Below are 20,911 nucleotides of genomic sequence, written 5' to 3' on the forward strand. Positions count from 1 at the left end.
CTGCACTAAATTAGGACTGTCTGCACCTTTATAATTGCATAGCTTACAAGCAAAGGGTTTTTCACCCGTATGATTTCTCATGTGCCGCACTAAATTACTATTCTGTGCACATTTATAATGGCATACCTTACAAACAAAGGGTTTTTCACCCGTATGAGTTCTCATGTGCCGCACTAACTGACTATTCTGCGCACATTTATAATGGCATACCTTACAAACAAAGGGTTTTTCACCCGTATGAGTTCTCATGTGCCGCACTAAATCACTACTCCGCGCACATTTATAATGGCATACCTTACAAGCAAATGGTTTCTCACCAGTATGTATTCTCATATGCTGCACTAAATGAGTATTGTCCCCACTTTTATAATGGCATACCTTACAAACAAAGGGGTTTTCACCAGTATGTGTTCTCATGTGTTTCACTAAATTACTATTATCTGCACATTTAAAGTGACATAGTTTACAAGCAAACGGTTTTTCACCAGTGTGAGTTCTCATGTGCCGCACTAAATCACCATTCCGCGCACATTTATAATGACATAGCTTACAAACAAAGGGTTTCCCCCCCGTATGAGTTCTCATGTGCTGCACTAAGTCACTGTTCTGACTAAATTTGTACTGACATAACTCACAAACAAACGGCTCTTCTATACTGTGAGCCATAATGTGTTTCACTAGGAGATTTTTATTTTTAAACTTATGTTGGCAAATGTCACATATATAGTTGGTTATTTCCTCTACATGTTTTGCTGTTTCAATATTGTCAGGGTGCTCTCTTTCGTCGTCAGTGTTCGCAAGTCTCGCGGCCAATACGACTGAAACAATATATGTTAACTTATCATTTGCTGTTAATCGGAAATGTACACAATAAATTTTCAGGTATTTTACATATATATTCAAGTCTAAAATATACTGTGTGTGTGTGTGTGTGCGCGTGCGTGTGTGTGTGTGTGGGTGTGTGTGTGCGTGCGTGCATGTGTGTGTGTGTGTGTCACTCACCGGCAGCTGAGCAGCCTTCACTCGAGCGAGTCTGCAGACAAGTAGACACAATTAGGCTTAAGACGACAACCAACGACGTCACGTCATCTTAACCCCCAAAGCTATCACGCTGTTCGCAGTTCGCAGTTCAACCCAGGCGACTTGGCATGGAGCAGCTATAACCTCTATTCCTTCGTGCTATGAGTCGACAGTGGCCCTCTTTTTGGGGCAACACGTGTCCAGTTGTTAATCGTTCAAAATCAGCCCCATACAAAATTAATGGACTTAAAAATAATTATAAATGTAAAATAATACAAGGTACCAGACACCCAATGAAATATCATGGAACACTCTAAGCCAAAAAGAAAGAAGAGTGCCAGTACGCGGCTCAAGAGTGCCAGTACGCGGCCCAAGAGTGCCAGTATGCGGCTCAAGAGTGGCAGTATGCGGCTCAAGAGTGCCAGTACGCGGCTCAAGAGTGCTAGGGGGCTCACCGTGCGATGTCTCGAGTGCGCGTGCTCGTTGTACTCGCGCTCGCGGGAGAACTCCTCGCCGCACTCCGTACACTGCAGCGTCACATTCTCGCACTTCAGCAGATCCCGCGTCGCCAGCGCGCGCTCTTCCACACGCGACATTCTCGTCAGCAGCACTCTGCACAGAGCCTCGTCCAGCAGCTTGGCGTCCCGCAGCATGCTGGCACTGCCTTCGGACTTCACCGAGGCCTGCGCGTCTGCGCTGTCCCAGTCTGTGCACAGGTCGGGCTCCGTCTTCACCGAGGCCATGTCTGCGCTGTCCCAGGCCGTCTCTACAGAGGCCTGCGTGCTGTGGTCCAGCGGGTGCAATGCAGCGATGTGCTGTCTCATTATCTGAAACACCCACCCACTGTAGCAGTGCACCCACAACATACACCCACACCCTGGCAGCAGTTTTTATGTTTTAAGTTAATTCATACTGATTAGTTTTCCTGTACTCCAATCATTGCTGAGAAATCTAAATCAGCAACATAATCATATTCTATATTGATGTGATTGTGAAGAGAGAATATCAGTAGGAATGGCATTCCATACCAGTGGTAAATTATTTTGACAATTCAAAAGCACTTGTTTAAGTTTATTTGAATAAAAAATATAATCTATTCTAAATGTTAGCACCAAAGTCATTTAATTTAAAATAAATGAAATAAATACCACCTTGCATTTTTAAAATAATGATGTCATATTTGAAGCAATAGTGTAGTGATGTAGTTCTGTTGTGTCATTGTGAATGATCAATGAACTTTTTTAGATGGAGCTCACACAATTTTTTGATAATACATACATACATAGTCATATTATTTACCTACATTATATAATAATTTACATACATTGAATATGTATTAAGAGTTAATTCTGTACCTAAGAAGTACCGCTTTTCTGTTATGTCAAGTTCAAAGCCAATAGTCAAAGTCATTATAACTCACCACTTCATGTTGTTTCACCAAGTCCATCATCAGCGCACGAGCTCTCAAGCTCTTGTCTCTGAATTTGTCAAAGTTTGTCAATCTCTGAGCACATTCAGCGCAAAGTGAGTGTTGTAGGTTGCCTACGTCAAACAACTGAAACAAAATGTATTCAACATTAACAAGTGAAGGTACTGAACAGATCTTGCTCATCTCTACAGTGTGATGATTTGTCAACTGCACTTGGTTTTGTTCTGTGAGGCAACTGTATGTATATGCAGCTATTTCAATTGACTGTAAAATTATGTTCACACAGGTGCAGCACCTATGTCTCACATAACACCAGGAATCTGGTGGATTCTTCTAAAGATTTTGTAGCCTAATTGCACCACTAGAGTTAGCCTGTACTTTTCAGTTTCATTTTGAACAATTTTGTCATTTACCATGTTTGACAATGAGATAGATAAATGAACAACTTACAGGATAACCAGTCAAGTGCTCATACGCTTGTTCCAACTTGCATTCGCTCACTGAAAACATTTGGCTGTCAGTGTCCAAGCATGTCATGCAAACCTGCAACAAACAGTACTAAATGTTAGTTTATCCACGTCCCACAGTCGAGCAATGGCCTCCTCTGGAGCTCAGAGCCACCACACTAAGGCGGATCGCCAGGCTACCGATATTTCAGAATCCTCACAGTGTGTTCCTTCACCTAAGCCTTCCTCAGTGAGGTGAAGCCACTGACACATTGTAAATATCGCGTATGTATAGGAACAGAGGCGCCTGAGCAGGATTGTACCCGGTCAGCACAGCTCGGTCTATCGAGTTGTTCAGTGTACAGTTGTAATGCCTCGGCGCGTGGCAGGGGCTCGGACAGAGCTCCAGAAGCTCCGACTTCACTACGCATTAGTGCTGGGACACAGACCTGCACTGTGGCGGCGTGGAGGCGCCTCTCGCCGCACAGCTCCTGCTCCATGTTATTATGCGAGTATGGGTATCTACTATGAGTACTCGGACCGTTTTCAGTTCTCCTGTCTCCAGCTCCTACTGCCACTTACATACAGCTACATTTGTACCGACAATTTGAACCATCGATTTGATGTGATTTGAACAAATTGAACAGCCAATAGCCATAACTACAAAAACCATATATTATGTAACACATGGTAAGAACGCAGTCCAGTGTCACTGTCAATTAGGGATGTCGAAAGTGTCGATATATTTCATATCGATATAGGTATCGAAAACAAATTGGAGATATCGGTAACATTTTGTTAGTATAATGGCGGTTCTAAAATACCTACTAGTGTCATATTTGCCCAAATAATAGATAGCACTCATTAGAAAAAATGTCGTTTTTAGGGTTCCGTACCTCAAAAGGAAAAACTGAACCCTTATAGGATCACTTTGTCGTCAGTCTGTCTGTCTGTCCGTCCGTGCGTCCTTCGTGTCTGTCATAAAAACCTATAGGGTACTTCCCGTTGACTTAGAATTATGAAATTTGGAAATTTATAAATCTGAAAACCGTGAATTTGTGGTTATCATAAAAAAAAATTAAAATGTGTTTCAACTTTCAAAGGTAAATAAACTATACAAGGTGGGTATCATATTATGAAAGGGCTTTACCTGTACATTCTAAAACAGATTTTTGTTTATTTTTATGCATAATATAGTTTTTGATTTATCGCTCAAAATGTCAGAAATGATAGCCGAGTACGGAACCCTCGGTGTGCGAGTCTGACTTGCACTTGGCCGGTTTTTATGTACAATTGCTTTTGATTTATCGTGCAAAATATCGGAAAAAATATTCGAGTACGGAACCCTTGGTGCGCGAGTCTGACCTGTACTTGGCCGGTTTTTTGTCATTTTTTGTCATTTTCTATACTAATTGATATTTTATATCAATATATCGATACATCGAGATGTACATACATGTCATGGATGATAATATGTATGAAAATATCGATATATCGACCATTTTCCAACAACAAGCCCCTTTCTTTCTAGTTCTAGTCTAGTAGACTAGTAGTGAAAAAAAAGAAAGAAGCCTACTGAGCATAGAGTAGGATTATATTATGCTACTGAGTCTGACTGTCCTGTCACTCTTTTGTATATTATTATTTATTTTGTTGTTTGTTGTTTTGTTTTGTTATTTCAAAATAAATAATAACTAAAAACACGGCCCGAGTGCTCACAGTAGATACTCATAATCAAAGACTACAATATCGTCCCATATTCGCATAGTAGGTAACATGGAGCAGGAGCTGTGCGGCGAGAGGCGCCTCCACGCCGCCACAGTGCAGGTCTGTGTCCCAGCACTAATGCGTAGTGAAGTCGGAGCTTCTGGAGCTCTGTCCAAGCCCCTGCCACGCGCCGAGGCATTACAACTGTACACTGAACAACTCGATAGACCGAGCTGTGCTGACCGGGTACAATCCTGCTCAGGCGCCTCTGTTCCTATACATACGCGATATTTACAATGTGTCAGTGGCTTCACCTCACTGAGGAAGGCTTAGGTGAAGGAACACACTGTGAGGATTCTGAAATATCGGTAGCCTGGCGATCCGCCTTAGTGTGGTGGCTCTGAGCTCCAGAGGAGGCCATTGCTCGACTGTGGGACGTGGATAAACTAACATTTAGTACTGTTTGTTGCAGGTTTGCATGACATGCCTGGACACTGACAGCCAAATGTTTTCAGTGAGCGAATGCAAGTTGGAACAAGCGTATGAGCACTTGACTGGTTATCCTGTAAGTTGTTCATTTATCTATCTCATTGTCAAACATGGTAAATGACAAAATTGTTCAAAATGAAACTGAAAAGTACAGGCTAACTCTAGTGGTGCAATTAGGCTACAAAATCTTTAGAAGAATCCACCAGATTCCTGGTGTTATGTGAGACATAGGTGTTGTACCTGTGTGAACATAATTTTACAGTCAATTGAAATAGCTGCATATACATACAGTTGCCTCACAGAACAAAACCAAGTGCAGTTGACAAATCATCACACTGTAGAGATGAGCAAGATCTGTTCAGTACCTTCACTTGTTAATGTTGAATACATTTTGTTTCAGTTGTTTGACGTAGGCAACCTACAACACTCACTTTGCGCTGAATGTGCTCAGAGATTGACAAACTTTGACAAATTCAGAGACAAGAGCTTGAGAGCTCGTGCGCTTATGATGGACTTGGTAAAACAACATGAAGTGGTGAGTTGTAATGACTTTGACTATTGGCTTTGAACTTGACATAACAGAAAAGCAGTACAGAATTAACTCTTAATACATATTCAATGTATGTAAATTGTTATATAATGTAGGTAAATAATATGACTATGTATGTATGTATTATCAAAAAATTGTGTGAGCTCCATCTAAAAAAGTTCATTGATCATTCACAATGACACAACAGAACTACATCACTACACTATTGCTTCAAATATGACATCATCATTTTAAAAATGCAAGGTGGTATTTATTTCATTTATTTCAAATTAAATTACTTTGGTGCTAACATTTAGAATAGATTATATTTTTTATTCAAATAAAATTAAACAAGTGCTTTTGAATTGTCAAAATAATTTACCACTGGTATGGAATGTCATTCCTACTGATATTCTCTCTTCACAATCACATCAATATAGAATAATATTATGTTGCTGATTTAGATTTCTCAGCAATGATTGGAGTACAGGAAAACTAATCAGTATGAATTAACTTAAAACATAAAAACTGCTGCCAGGGTGTGGGTGTATGTTGTGGGTGCACTGCTACAGTGGGTGGGTGTTTCAGATAACGAGACAGCACATCGCTGCATTGCACCCGCTGGACCACAGCACGCAGGCCTCTGTAGAGACGGCCTGGGACAGCGCAGACGTGGCCTCGGTGAAGACGGAGCCCGACCTGCGCGCGGACTGGGACAGCGCAGACGCGCAAGCCTCGGACAGCGAAGACGCGCAGGCCTCGGTGAAGTCCGAAGGCAGTGCCAGCATGCTGCGGGACGCCAAGCTGCTGGACGAGGCTCTGTGCAGAGTGCTGCTGACGAGAATGTCGCGTGTGGAAGAGCGCGCGCTGGCGACGCGGGATCTGCTGAAGTGCGAGAATGTGACGCTGCAGTGTACGGAGTGCGGCGAGGAGTTCTCCCGCGAGCGCGAGTACAACGAGCACGCGCACTCGAGACATCGCACGGTGAGCCCCCTAGCATTCTTGAGCCGCGTACTGGCACTCTTGAGCCGCGTACTGCCACTCTTGAGCCGCGTACTGGCACTCTTCTTTCTCTTTGGCCTAGAGTGTTCCTGATATTTCATTGGGTGTCTGGTACCTTGTATTATTTTACATTTATAATTATTTATTTTCGAGTCCATTAATTTTGTATGGCGCAGATTTTGAACAAATTAACAACAGGACATGTGTTGCTCCAAAAATATGGCCACTGTCGACTCATAGCACGAAGGAATAGAGGAGCTGCTCCATGCCAAGTCGCCTGGGTTGAACAGCAAACGGCGAACAGCGTGATAGCTTTAAGTGTTAAGATGAGGTGTCGTAGTTAGTCTGATTGTGTCTACTTGTCCACAGACTCGCGCGAGTGAAGGCTGCTCAGCTACCGGTGAGTGACACACAGACACACGCGCGCATTCACGCACGCACGCGCACACAGAAAGACATACACACACACAAGCTGAGGCACATGAGAACACATACAGGTGTGAAAGCCCTTTAAATGAAATGAAATATAAATTACTAGATGATGCTCGCGACTGTGTCCGCGTCCGCGTTTCAAATCCTCTGGGAACTCTTTTATTAGCGGGATAAGAAGTAGCCTATATCACGCTTCATGTTTTTGCTATAGGAATCCATGCAAAACTCTGAGTCGACATGTTGCTCTGTTGCGGTGTGATTGAAGGAGTAACTAACATACTAACACTTTTGCATTTATAATTATTTAAGTAGTGCTTTACTGAATAGGTAGATATGGTTCCATTGCTGGCCTGGCTCATATGGCCTGCGTGTGAAAGAGGCGACTTAAGTGTACTTCATATTCTTTTTTGTTCTGTGTCTGATGAAGCATCATGTATTCCTACAGTACATAAGAGTATGTGTGGCGATAATAATAAGGTGCCATAAAAATTAAATTTCTAAACACAGCCTACTTGCCTACAGTGCAAGTATTACATAAGTGTAAGAAATGCAGACGTTATTAGCGAATATATAAAAGGGGTTTGTGATTGTTTCATACTAATTGTTATTGTAACAGACTGTAAAGTCGAGCATAGCCTTCTCAGTGTTCATATCAAGCGCTATAAATATTGTAAAGCAACCGAAATTTATTGCGTTCATTAACAGCGAATGATAAGTTAACATATATTGTTTCAGTCGTATTGGCCGCGAGACTTGCGAACACTGACGACGAAAGAGAGCACCCTGACAATATTCAACAGGCTGAAGCAATCGACAAATGTGAACAAGTGTTTGGGATTGATAATGACGAAGCAGACAACAAACAGATCCAAAAATACAATGAGCCTACGCAGTGCATAAAATCACCATTAAACATTTGCAGTTTTTCTGATTTGGTCAGTAAAAATAATGATACTGACCCTGGTGAGGCAGAAAGCCAAGATGAACTCCCTATATCAGAAACCAATGAATCAGTCACCTCACATATTGTTACTGTAGACAAAGTTTCGTTGAACAATGACGGTGATGTGGGAAATATAGTAACAATGGAAACTACGGAACTTTCATATTCAGCAAAACATGTAGAGGAAACAAGCAACTATATATGTGACATTTGCCAACATAGGTTTAAATGTAAAAATCTCCTAGTGAAACACATTATGGCTCACAGTATAGAAGAACCGTTTGTTTGTGAGTTATGTCAGTACAAGTTTAGTCAGAACAGTGACTTAGTGCAGCACATGAGAACTCACACTGGTGACAAACCCTTTAGTTGTGAGTTGTCCCAGTACAAATGTAGTAGAAAATCAGCTTTAGTGCAGCACATGACAATTCATATTGGTAATAAATCCTTTGTTTGTGAGTTGTGCCAATATAAATGTGCGCGGAAAAGTCATTTAGTGAGCCACATGAGAACACATACTGGAGATAAACCCTTTAGTTGTGAGTTGTGCCAGTACAAATGTAGTACAAAATCAGCTTTAGTGCAGCACATGAGAACACATACTGGAGATAAACCCTTTAGTTGTGAGTTGTGCCAGTACAAATGTAGTACAAAATCAGCTTTAGTGCAGCACATGACAATTCATATTGGTAATAAATCCTTTGTTTGTGAGTTGTGCCAATATAAATGTGCGCGGAAAAGTCATTTAGTGAGCCACATGAGAACACATACTGGAGATAAACCCTTTAGTTGTGAGTTGTGCCAGTACAAATGTAGTACAAAATCAGCTTTAGTGCAGCACATGAGAACACATACTGGAGATAAACCCTTTAGTTGTGAGTTGTGCCAGTACAAATGTAGTACAAAATCAGCTTTAGTGCAGCACATGAGAACACATACTGGAGATAAACCCTTTAGTTGTGAGTTGTGCCAGTACAAATGTAGTAGAAAATCAGCTTTAGTGCAGCACATGAGAATTCATACTGGTGAAAAACCATTTGTTTGTGAGTTGTGCCAATATAAATGTGTGCAGAATAGTACTTTAGTGCAACACATGAGAACACATACTGGTGAAAAACCATTTGTTTGTAAGCTATGTCATTATAAATTTGCACAGAATAGTAATTTAGTGAAGCACATGAGAACACATACTGGAGATAAACCCTTTAGTTGTGAGTTGTGCCAGTACAAATGTAGTAGAAAATCAGCTTTAGTGCAGCACATGAGAACACATACTGGAGATAAACCCTTTAGTTGTGAGTTGTGCCAGTACAAATGTAGTAGAAAATCAGCTTTAGTGCAGCACGTGAGAATTCATACTGGTAATAAATCCTTTGATTGTGAGTTGTGCCAGTATAAATGTGTGCAGAATAGTACTTTAGTGCAACACATGAGAACACATACTGGTGAAAAACCATTTGCTTGTAAGGTATGCCATTATAAATGTGCACGGAATAGTAATTTAATGCAGCACATGAGAACACATACAGGAGATAAACCCTTTAGTTGTGAGTTGTGCCAGTACAAATGTAGTAGAAAATCAGATTTAGTGCAGCACATGAGAATTCATACTGGTGAAAAAACGTTTGTTTGTGAGTTGTGCCAATATAAATGTGTACGGAATAGTCATTTAGTGCTTCACATGAGAACACATACTGGGGAGAAACCATATGTTTGTAAGATATGCCATTATAAATTTGCGCAGAATAGTCATTTAGTGCAGCACATGAGAACTCACACTGGGGAGAAACGTTTTGCATGTGAGTTCTGCTCGTATAAATGTGCTGCTAAAAGTAGTTTATTGAAACACATGAGAAGTCACAGCCACAATTCATAAGCTAATAATGCAAGTGAATTGTGCCAGTATCAATTTTACTAGGAAAACTAATTTAAAGAGGCCCATGATGATTCGTGCATGTAAGAAGGATTATATTTTTTCATTAGACCCGCTTTGGCTTCGCACGTGGGGCCTACCTTAGCCAAAGACAAATGTACCCATTATATTTGAATAAATGTCTAATTAAGAATATTCCTCGTGAAATGTTCTGAATGACAATGGAAACGGTATTGAATTGGACGTCGGAGTTTTGGTATCTACCACTTTTTTTTACCGAAATCGAACCTGTTAGTACTAATAAAGATGAAAAGGTAACGTTGTGTATTATGTATCTATGATTCCAAGTCAAATGTTTACTGGGCTATTATACTGATCTTATGAGTGACTTGCTTTATTGGGTAAAGTAGGTGACTCTTTGAGTCAAACTCAAATAGAAATTAGGTTATGAGTATGACTGGTGCACCGGTCGCACACTAATAATAATAATAAGCCTTTTATTTTTCTCTCTTCATTTCACATTTGGTTTTTTACAATATAATTATATACTAGTCATTATGAACAACATCATATTAAACAATTATAACTAATCTTACATCATTAATATTTTTAGATAAACAAAAAATTACAAAACTAAATTACATTTTAAAAATAATTTATAGTAGTGTACCTAAAGTTATTATTGATTTTGTTTAAAATTACATTTTAATTTAATTTATTTTACTAAGTCTTATTAATTATTCCTATTCAGTAATTAGTGTTTATAATATGTACATTAAAATTAATTACTAATCTTACAATAATTTACATTCTTTTAATAAACAAAAAATTTATCTATGTCACACAATAGGGGTAATAAAACAGGAGTGTGATTTTAAAAACCGAGCCGTAGGGGTAGTTTTGTTAGTAAGTAGGTACCTAAGTCATAGTATAGTAGACTAATTTGTGATTAACTCACGTCAAACTTTTTATTTTTAACCCCCGACCCAAAAAGAGGGGTGTTATAAGTTTGACGTGTGTATCTGTGTATCTGTGTATCTGTGTATCTGTGTATCTGTCTGTGGCATCGTAGCGCCTAAACGAATGAACCGATTTTAATTTAGTTTTTTTTGTTTGAAAGGTGGCTTGATCGAGAGTGTTCTTAGCTATAATCCAAAAAATTGGTTCAGCCGTTTAAAAGTTATCAGCTATTTTCTAGTTTTCTTGTAGAAAAGAAGGTTAGATAACCCTTAGGTTCATAATATTCAAGTGTCAATTGACAAATGTCACGCTGTCAAGATGGACGTTGCCTAGATATACATAATTATTTATTTGAAAATGATTTGTCGGGGGTGTTGAAAATTTTTAATTTACACTTGTGACTTATTTCTTAAACTGAACACCATGGCTGAACACTTTCAAGTAAAGATTTTTATGTAAACCTGTGAAGATTATACTGCTATTGCATTGGCGGAATTAAAATACCATAAGCCTACTTTGTCGTATTAGTTTACAAATTGCGAAAAACTAAATTAAATTTGAATTTCGCGGTTAGACCCGTTTGGTGCATCTTAAAATATATAACTTTAAAAAGCATGTTTACATGAATAACTTTGACATACAAAAATAAAATATAAGAATACCAAAAGCGTAGTTTTATTTTTTGTACCGAAGCCGCCAACTGTTGTTGTTCACGGAGTAGTGAGTTCTGACGACACGGCGCTGTCAGCAAACCGCTCCACACTGTCGCGAGCGTTTGAGCTTCGTAGGACGCTGCTGCTGAGGATTTTGTGACAGAAAGTAACAAATGAGACAGTAACTTTTTGGCCCGATCCGGGACACGAATGAGATATTGCATCAAGTCACTTATATGTACATATTTAATAATAATAGGTATATGTTTTCTTCTTCTAGTGCCATCTCCTATCGGAGGTTGGCAATCATTAAGGCTAACTGGATTTTGTTCACCGCTGCTCTGAACAGTGACCTTGTACTCATATTGAACCAGTGGCGAAGGTTGTTAAGCCAGGATGTTCGTCAACGGCCAGACCTACGTTTGCCTTTTATCTTGCCCTGTATTATAAGCTGTAGCAGGTCATATTTTGAGTTGCGCATTATATGACCCAGATATTCGAGCTTCCTCCTTTGCACACATTCGAGTAACTCAGTGCACTTCTCCATTCTCTGCAACACGGCGGTATTGCGAACACGATCTCTCCAAGAGAATCGCAACATTCGCCTGTATACCCACTTCTCGAACGCTTCCAGTTTGTTGCTCATCGCCAGTGACGGATTAAGACTACTTGATGCCCTAAGCAATCCATGCCTGTGGGCCCCCCTATCCGTATGTTTACTAGAATCGTTCTTTTTAAACCTTTACTGCCTAAAAACATTAGTTTTTAGGGTTCCGTGGCTGAATGGCAAAAAACGGAACCCTTATAGATTCGTCATGTCTGTCTGTCCGTTCGTATGTCACAGCTACTTTTCTCCGAAACTATAAGAACTATACTGTTGAAACTTGGTAAGTAGATGTATTCTGTAAACCGCATTAAGAGTTTTACACAAAAATAGAAAAAAAAACAATAAATTTTGGGGGTCCCCATACTCAGAACTGAAACTCAAAATATTTTTTTTCGTCAAACCCATACGTGTGGGGTATCTATGGATAGGTCTTCAAAAATGATATTGAGGTTTCTAATATCATTTTTTTCTAAACTGAATAGTTTGCGCGAGAGACACTTCCAAAGTGGTAAAATGTGTCCGTCCCCCCCCCCCCCCCCCCTCCTCTTGTAACTTCTGAAATAAGAGAATGATAAAACTAAAAAAAATATATGATGTACATAACCATGTAAACTTCTAACGAAAATTAGTTTGAACGAGATCTATGTAGTTAGAAGTTTTTTTTTAATACGTCATAAGAAATTAAATTGTGTTTAAATTTTCAGAATAAGATAACTATACCAAGTGGGGTATCATATGAAAGGGCCTTTACCTATATATTCTAAAACAGATTTTTATTAATTTTTATGCATGATAGTTTTTGATTTATCGTGCAAAATGTCGGAAAAATACCCGAGTACGGAACCCTCGGTGCGCGAGTCTGACTCGCACTTGGCCGGTTTTTTGTAAAATAAGATGATGAGATGGTAACGTACTTTACAAGTGGAGTAGGTGCGACAACAATAAAAAACCGGCCAAGTGCGAGTCAGATTCGCGCACTGAGGGTTCCGTACTCGAGTATTTTTTCTAACATTTTGCACGATAAATCAAAAGTTATTAGATATACATAAAAATAAATAAAAATCTGTTTTAGGATGTACAGGTAAAGCCCTTTCAAATGATACCCCACTCGGTATAGTTATCTTATTTTGAAAATTGAAACATATTTTAATTTTTTTTTTAAATGATGTAACCACAAATTCGCGGTTTTCAGATTTATTCCTGTACTTGTGCTATAAGACCTACCTACCTACCAAATTTCATGATTCTAGGTCAATGGGAAGTACCCTATAGGTTTCTTGACAGACAGACAGACAACAAAGTGATCCGTTCGTTAAGGGTTCCGTTTATCCTTTTGAGGTACGGCACCCTAACAAAGCATAATTTATTTATTTATTGAAATGCATCTTGCGGCTTTCGGGGGCATTCGAAGTGTGGTGGCGAGTGGGCAAGCGGGAGTGGGGTTATGACTCTAGGTCGGACTCTATGTCAACTTAAAACGCGCGAATTTTCAAATTAGTCCTAGAAACTTTTTTTGGTGACGTGAGAGTGAGATGTGATGCCCAAAGGACGGATTTTTTTTGTGCTTCTTCTGGTGCCCCCTCAGACGTGATGCCCTAGGCAATTGCTTAATTTGTTTAAGGGTTAATCCGTCACTGCTCATCGCAGACTTCTACCTCGTACAATACTACTGAGAAAATATAGCTTCGAAGGGATATTTTTAAATTACGGTCCGTCGATCCGTCCAGTAGTTTGAGCAGTGCGTTGATCAGTCAGTCAGTCAGATTTTCCTTTTATATATTTGATTGTGAAACAATCTCTTTGGAATCTTCCTACAAATATTTCAAGTAACTTCGCTGATATTGCGACTTTGTTTCATAGTACTTAGGTTTAATTACAGAAGAGATAAGCTTGTAAATTTTAACGATTTAGCGTGTTCAAATCAACTATTGTAACATAGATAAATCGAATATTTACGTTTCGATCATCGGTTGTTATAATCGAGCTCAATGTAGGTACTTACCTATCTAAATAAAAACCAGAATATTTTGTTTCAGTCGCTCTTCTGCCGGGCACACTCGCGCTTCATACTGAAAACAATGTTCACCATGACGAGACTGAACAAGACGAAACAATTGACAAATGTGAACAAGAGTTTGAGATTTATAATGACGACGAAGTAGACAACACTGATACAAACGACAAAGGATGCATAAACATGCCAAACATTTGCTCAGAGACAACTTGTGATGCTCTGAGAAAACCTGAGAGAGAACTAGACGAATCGCTCACTACAACAAGGAAACTTATTTGTCTTTCTGACTCCAACGCTCAAGATGATAGAATTGCCTCAAAACATTTGGACAATCAAAAACCAGACCAAGATGAACTCCCTACATCAGAAATCTCTGAACCAATCACTGCACAATCTGTAGGGAAAGTTTTTTCGAATAATGACAGCGATGTGCCTAATATCGTAATAATGGAAGATATTGCACATTCATCAGCAAAAAATGACAAGGATTTAAGTTATATTTGTGAAATTTGCCATCGTAAGTTTAAACGTGAAAATCTGTTATTGAAACACGTTATTGCTCACAATAAAGAAAAGCCGTTTACGTGCAAATTGTGCCGATACACTTGTAAGTACAATAGCCTTTTAGTTCGTCACATCAGGACTCACACCGGTGAGAGACAGCTTGCTTGTGAGCTGTGCCCGTCTAAATTCATGCAGAACAGTCATTTGGTGAACCACATGAGAACTCACAGCGGTGAAAAGCCCTTTGCTTGTAAGCTATGCAATTATAAATTTGCGCAGAATAGTCATTTAGTGAAGCACATGAGAACACACACAGGCGAGAGACCGTTCGCTTGTAAGTTATGCAGTGCCAAGTTTACACAGAGTAGTAATTTGGTGAACCACATGAGAACACATACTGCTGAAAAACCTTTTGCTTGTAATGTATGCCCATATAAATGTACCGAGAAAGGCAGTTTAGTGAAGCACATGAGAACACATACCGGTGAAAAGCCGTTCGCTTGCGCGCTGTGCAACTATCAGTGTACTGAGAATAGTCATTTAGTGAGGCACATGAGAACACATACTGGAGAAAAACCTTTTGCTTGTAAGCTATGCCAGTACAGATGTATTCAGAACGCGAGCCTGCTGCGGCACATGAGAACCCACTCAGATGAGAACAAATAAAATTATTCCATGTTATCAATTGAATAGTTCAGTATTTAGTAGCTACTTAATATATAAACTTATCTACAAGTATGACTTTTGATCTATGGTTTTTAAGGATCCGTACCCAAAGGGTACCTAAAAATGGAGCCCTATTAATGTCACTCTGTCTGTCTGTCTGTCCGCATGTCACAGATCTCTAGCTCGTAGACAAAATGAGTTACAGACCTGAATATTTGATATTTGGTGTAGAACGTTGACCCGAAACCGAACATTGAATTAGAAATTAGTAAACTAAATTATTTTTGAGGCGAGCTCCCATACCTTCATGAAAAAGGAACCAAAAAAAAAGTCTAATTTCGTAATACATGCATTATGAAATTAGACGTTTACACGTGCTATTGATGATGAAGTTAATGTCATGAAACTAATATCGTGCCACTAACTTCGTAATATAAATTGAAGGTGGCATGAGCTTGGATACAAGGCGCACGTGTATAACTCACTCACTCGTTCTATAAAGGATTATAATACCGCATAGGAATTAGGAGAGTAAGACTGTTGAAACGAGACAGCGTTATACCGCTGCCATAAATTTGTCTCGTTTTATCTGAAACTTAAGTCTAAGCAAAGTCAAAGTGCGCTCTATAGATTTAAACCTAAGACGTGAGATATGACAGCCAACCAAACGCACAAGGCGCCAGTCGCGCCCCGCTAGTGACAATAATTTCTGAAACTGAACACTTTCAAGTAAAGATTTTTATGTAATCCTGTGAAGATCATACTGCCACTGTCGGAATTAGAATTCCATAAGCTTGCTTTGTCGTATTAGTTTACAAATTGCGAAAAACCAAATTAAATTTGAATTTCGCGGGCAGACCCGTCTCTTGCACCATAATATAAAAATACGCGATACTAAAGAGGTCCGCGGGCATGCAGAGCTGAATTTTGAAGATTATTACAATTATAGTAGGGATCTCTAACTTTTTGAAAAAAAAAATTCAGCCTATGTCTCTCAGGAATAATATAATTAGTTAGCTTTCTAATGGTGAAAGAATTTTCAAAATCGATTCAGAAGTTCCAGAGATTACTTCCTACAAACAAACTTTACCTTTATATATAACTAGTGTTTTGCTCGGTGCGCGAGCTGCTAAAGCAGCTCGCGTGACGTGGTTATGTTAACTTTATAATATTTAACCAAATTTATTTATTAAAGATACACAATTTACCACAAAAACCCACAAAACGACACCCATATCAATTTTTTTCTTAAAAAGTGCATGTCCGCCATCTTGAATTTCAAAATAAATGTCATTTTCAAAATCAGCACGCTGGAAAACTCTGAAAACGACATCCATATCATTTTTTGTAAAAACGGGGTAGTTGAGGTTAATAAAGTAGGGTGCGTGGGTGCGCGGACCACTAAAGTGGTCCGCGAGCATGCAGAGTTTGTTCCACCGAGTAGACCTTCGGACCCTGATCATCTTTTGCCAAGAAACCACTCTTCCATCTTTTATAGCCTCCGAGATAGACACCGACGAAATTTGTACGGCGGCCATCTTGTTTTTCCAAAATTTTCCACTTTTTCTATTTATCGTTTACTACATTCTTCAAAGATTGCGAGTTTCAACGAAATCGGTTGGAAAACAAAAGAGTTGCAAAAATCACGTCGGTCGCCATCTTGTTTTTCTGAAATGTCATAATTTTTCCCTACTCGCCTTCCCCACCCAAACACATCTCCTTCACATTATCGTAACGTTTTCCGTCTCTTTCTAGGAGAATGAGACATTCAATATTCGCCATACATTTCCTATGGGAAAAAAAAATCCGCCATTTTGATTTTTTTTTTCTATTCATCGAGTAGACCTTCGGATCCTGATCATCTTCTTCCAAAAAACCACACTTCCATCTTTTATACCCTTCGAGCTGGACACCGGCGAAATTTGTATGGCGGCCATCTTTTCTTCGCCATTTTGAAATTTTTTTCAGCTTTTTGGCAATTGGATGATGTCATGAATGACATTTGCTCGAGCACCCCCCACCTATCTTCAATACCTTAAGCGGGCCCTTCACCCGTCTCCGATATCCTCAATCATCAGCTCTCTCCATAATTTTGGCTTACTAAGTTTTTGTTTTCTATCTGACACCATCAGTGAAAAAAAAAATTTTCATACAAAATTTTACAGGAGTTTTCTAGTTGAAAATCTCGAAAATCTCCCCAAAAGTGGCAACACCGGTTGCATATCTCCATACTGCAAGCCGAGATACACAATCGATTCATACATTCTGACTTTCCAAAATGTTGCCAACTGCCTCAAAAACGTGATCGAAATTTGGAAAAGTAAAAAAAAATACAAAATGGCCGCCAACTCGTTTCACAGAAAGATTTTACACGGTTTCATAATTTTCCTATTAACTACAGGATATACCGCTCCCGATGACGTTTCAATCTTTCCTCTCGCTCGCACCCACGCGAAAGGGGATACCGTGAAAAAGACCATGCCAAAAATCACTTTTTCTTTGATAAATTCCAGTGTTGCCAGTCTTCGGTGACAAAAATACCCAAATGTCATTTGTACGAGCAAAACATATAATCGCTCATACTCGGATTTAGCTAAAAATGCGTATTTCGATTTTTTACAATTTCCCGAAAATCTTGAAATTTCCCTAAAAATGGGGTATTTTTTTCCCACCGATCTATACCTCAAATCTATACGTACAACGTCTTCATAGAAGCCGAATCGCTCCGATGTTGCCAACTTTGAGATATTTAACTTTTAAAATTGCGTTTTTTCGTACCTCGAACAAAACGGCCGCCACGACAGCCGCCATCTTGAATTTTTTAAAACCACTCCCGTTTTGTCAAAATACAGGATAATCGTGGGCGAAACACGAAAAAATAATTATCCTCGACTACCCCGTTTCGGATCTGTGGCGCCGCGGTTCGGGGTCGAAAAATCAAAATTTTCAAAATGCTACGGCTCGGCCGCCATTTTGTTTTTCCAATTTTTTCCACATTTTCTGTTAACCGTTTACTACATTCTTCAAAGTTTGCAAAATTCAACGAAATCGGTTGGAAAACAACGGAGCTGCAAAAATCACATCGGCCGCCATCTTGTTTTTCCGAAATGTCATAATTTTTCCCCAGAGGGTTCCCGAATCCGAACACATCTCCCCCACATCATTATATTATTTTCCGTCTCTTTCTAGGAGAACAATTATGTCAATGAGTGAGTGAGTCAGTGGTAATCGAGCTATATTTACCTTTATATATAACTAGTGTTTTGCTCGGTGCGCGAGCTGCTAAAGCAGCTCACGTGACGTGGTTAGGTTTATGAGTTTTATTAAACCGATTTTTTTTATTAAGATACACAAATTACCCCGAAAACCCCATAAAACGACACCTATATCAATTTTTTTCTTAAAAAGTGCATGTCCGCCATCTTGGATTTCAAAATTAATGTCGTTATCATAATCAGCACCCTGGAAAACTCTGAAAACGACATCCATATCATTTTTTGTAAAAACGGGGTAGTTGAGGTTAATAAGGTAGGGTGCGTGGGTGCGCGGACCACTAAAGTGGTCCGCGAGCATACAGAGTTTATTCCACTGAGTAGACCTTCGGACCCTGATCATATTTTGCCAAGAAACCACTCTTCCATCTTTTATAGCCTCCGAGATAGACACCGACGAAATTTGTACGGCGGCCATCTTGTTTTTCCAAAATTTTCCACTTTTTCTATTAATCGTTTACTACATTCTTCAAAGTTTGCAAAATTCAACGAAATCGGTTGGAAAACAAAAGAGTTGCAAAAATCACGTCGGCCGCCATCTTGTTTTTCTGAAATGTCATAATTTTTCCCTACTCATATTGCACACCCAAACATATCTCTCATACATCAATGTATCGTTTGCCGTCTCTTTCTAGGAGAATGAGATATTCAATATTCGCCATACAAAATGTATGGAAAAAAAAAATTCCGCCATTTTGGATTTTTTTTCTATTCATCGAGTAGACCTTCGGATCCTGATCATCTCTTGCCAAGAAACCTCACTTCCATCTTTTATACCCTCCGAGCTGGACACCGGCGAAATTTGTATGGCGGCCATCTTTTCTTCGCCATTTTGAATTTTTTTTCAGCTTTTTGGCAATTGGATGACGTCATGAATGACATTTGCTCGAGCACCCCCCACCTATCTTCAATACCTTAAGCGGGCCCTTCACCCGTCTCCGATATCCTCAATCATCAGCTCTCTCCATAATTTTGGCTTACTAAGTTTTTATTTTCTATACGACACTATGAGTGGAAAAAAAATTTTTCATACAAAATTTTACAGGAGTTTCTTAGTTGAAAATCTCGAAAATCTCCCCAAAAGTGGCAACACCGGTTGCATATCTCCATACTGCCAGCCGAGATACACAATCGAGTCATACATATTGACTTTCCAAAATGTTGCCAACTGCCTTAAAAACGTGATCAAAATTTCGAAAAATTAAAAAAAATACAAAATGGCCGCCAACTCGTTTCACAGAAAGATTTTACACGGTTTCATAATTTTCCTATTAACTACAGGATATACCGCTCCCGATGACGTTTCAATCTCTCATCTCGCTCGCACCCAGGTGAACCGATCGCCCCTAAAAAAGACCATGTCGAAAATCACTTTTTCTTTGATAAATTCCAGTGTTGCCAGTCTCCGGCGACAAAAATACCCAAATGTCATTTGTACGAGCAAAACACGTAATCGCTCATACTCGGATTTTGCTAAAAGTGCGTATTTCGATTTTTTACAATTTCCCGAAAATCTTGAAATTTCCCTAAAAGTGGGGTAATTTTTTTCCTCCAATCTATACCCCGAGTCTATACGTACAATCGCTTCATAGAAACCGAATCGCTCCGATGTTGCCAACTTTGAGATATTTAACTTTTAAAATTGCGTTTTTTCGTACCTCGAACAAAACGGCCTCCATGACAGCCGCCATCTTGAATTTTTAAAAACCACTCCCGTTCTGTCAAAATACAGGATAATCGTGGGCGAAACCAGAAAAAATAATTATCCTCGATTACCCCGTTTCGGATCTGTGGCGCCGCGGTTCGGGGTCGAAAAATCAAAAATTTTAAAACGCTACGGCTCGGCCGCCATCTTGTTTTTCCAATTTTTTCCACATTTTTTGTTAACCGTTTACTACATTCTTTAATAGTTGCGAATTTGAACGGAGTCCCTTAAAAAACAAAGGAGCTGCAAAAATCACACCGGCCGCCATCTTGTTTTTCTGAAATGTCATAATTTTTCCCCAGAGGGTTCCCGAAACCGAACACAACTCCCTTACATCACTATATCATTTTCCGTCTCCTTCTAGGAGAACAATTATGTCAATGAGTGAGTGAGTCAGTGAGTGGTAATTGAGCTATATATAGTATAACTAGTGTTTTGCTCGGTGCGCGAGCTGCTAAAGCAGCTCGCGTGATGTGGTTATGTTAACTTTATTATATTTAACCAAATTTATTTATTGAGATACACAATTCACCACAAAAACCCACAAAACGACATCCACATCAATTTTTTTCTTAAAAAGTGCATGTCCGCCATCTTGGATTTCAAAATAAATGTCGTTATCAAAATCAGCACCCTGGAAAACTCTGAAAACGATATTCA

The 20,911-nt window shown here is 39.3% G+C and overlaps 2 protein-coding genes and 1 long non-coding RNA gene across 3 annotated transcripts in view; 1 reads left to right on the forward strand and 2 right to left on the reverse strand.

Moving 5' to 3' along the window:
• The window catches only part of LOC123878942, a 58,822-nt gene extending 55,224 nt beyond the window's left edge, over positions 1–3,598 (reverse strand). The window contains exon 1 of the mRNA XM_045926318.1: positions 3,345–3,598. Within this exon, the coding sequence (XP_045782274.1) occupies positions 3,345–3,395 (51 nt within the window). The 5' untranslated portion in view covers positions 3,396–3,598. The remainder of the gene's footprint in view (positions 1–3,344) is intronic.
• Positions 71–618, reverse strand: LOC123879221. The gene is made up of 2 exons (XR_006798967.1): positions 459–618; positions 71–294 (listed from the first exon to the last, which is right to left on the reverse strand). It is a non-coding gene; the product is annotated as an uncharacterized LOC123879221 (long non-coding RNA).
• Positions 3,599–4,503: 905 nt separating the features above from the next.
• Positions 4,504–15,340, forward strand: LOC123878969 (zinc finger protein 271-like). Its single transcript, XM_045926373.1, has 8 exons — positions 4,504–4,722; positions 5,075–5,167; positions 5,492–5,626; positions 6,209–6,597; positions 6,985–7,022; positions 7,790–8,334; positions 8,503–9,758; positions 15,157–15,340. The coding sequence occupies exons 1-8, from the start codon at positions 4,672–4,674 to the stop codon at positions 15,272–15,274; spliced, it is 2,625 nt and encodes an 874-aa protein (XP_045782329.1). The 5' UTR covers positions 4,504–4,671; the 3' UTR covers positions 15,275–15,340.
• The last annotated feature ends 5,571 nt before the right edge of the window (positions 15,341–20,911 follow it).

This window comes from Maniola jurtina, chromosome 27, assembly GCF_905333055.1.
Source record: "Maniola jurtina chromosome 27, ilManJurt1.1, whole genome shotgun sequence".
NCBI lineage: Eukaryota > Metazoa > Arthropoda > Insecta > Lepidoptera > Nymphalidae > Maniola > Maniola jurtina.

Excerpts from the sequence above, each read along its gene's own strand:
- LOC123878969 (XM_045926373.1), top strand. The coding sequence starts at position 4,672 with ATGGAGCAGGAGCTGTGCGGCGAGAGGCGCCTCCACGCCGCCACAGTG. Across the intron at positions 5,627-6,208 it reads TGGTAAAACAACATGAAGTG|ATAACGAGACAGCACATCGC; the intron begins GTGAGTTGTAAT and ends TGGGTGTTTCAG. Across the intron at positions 8,335-8,502 it reads ACAGTGACTTAGTGCAGCAC|ATGAGAACACATACTGGAGA; the intron begins ATGAGAACTCAC and ends TTAGTGAGCCAC.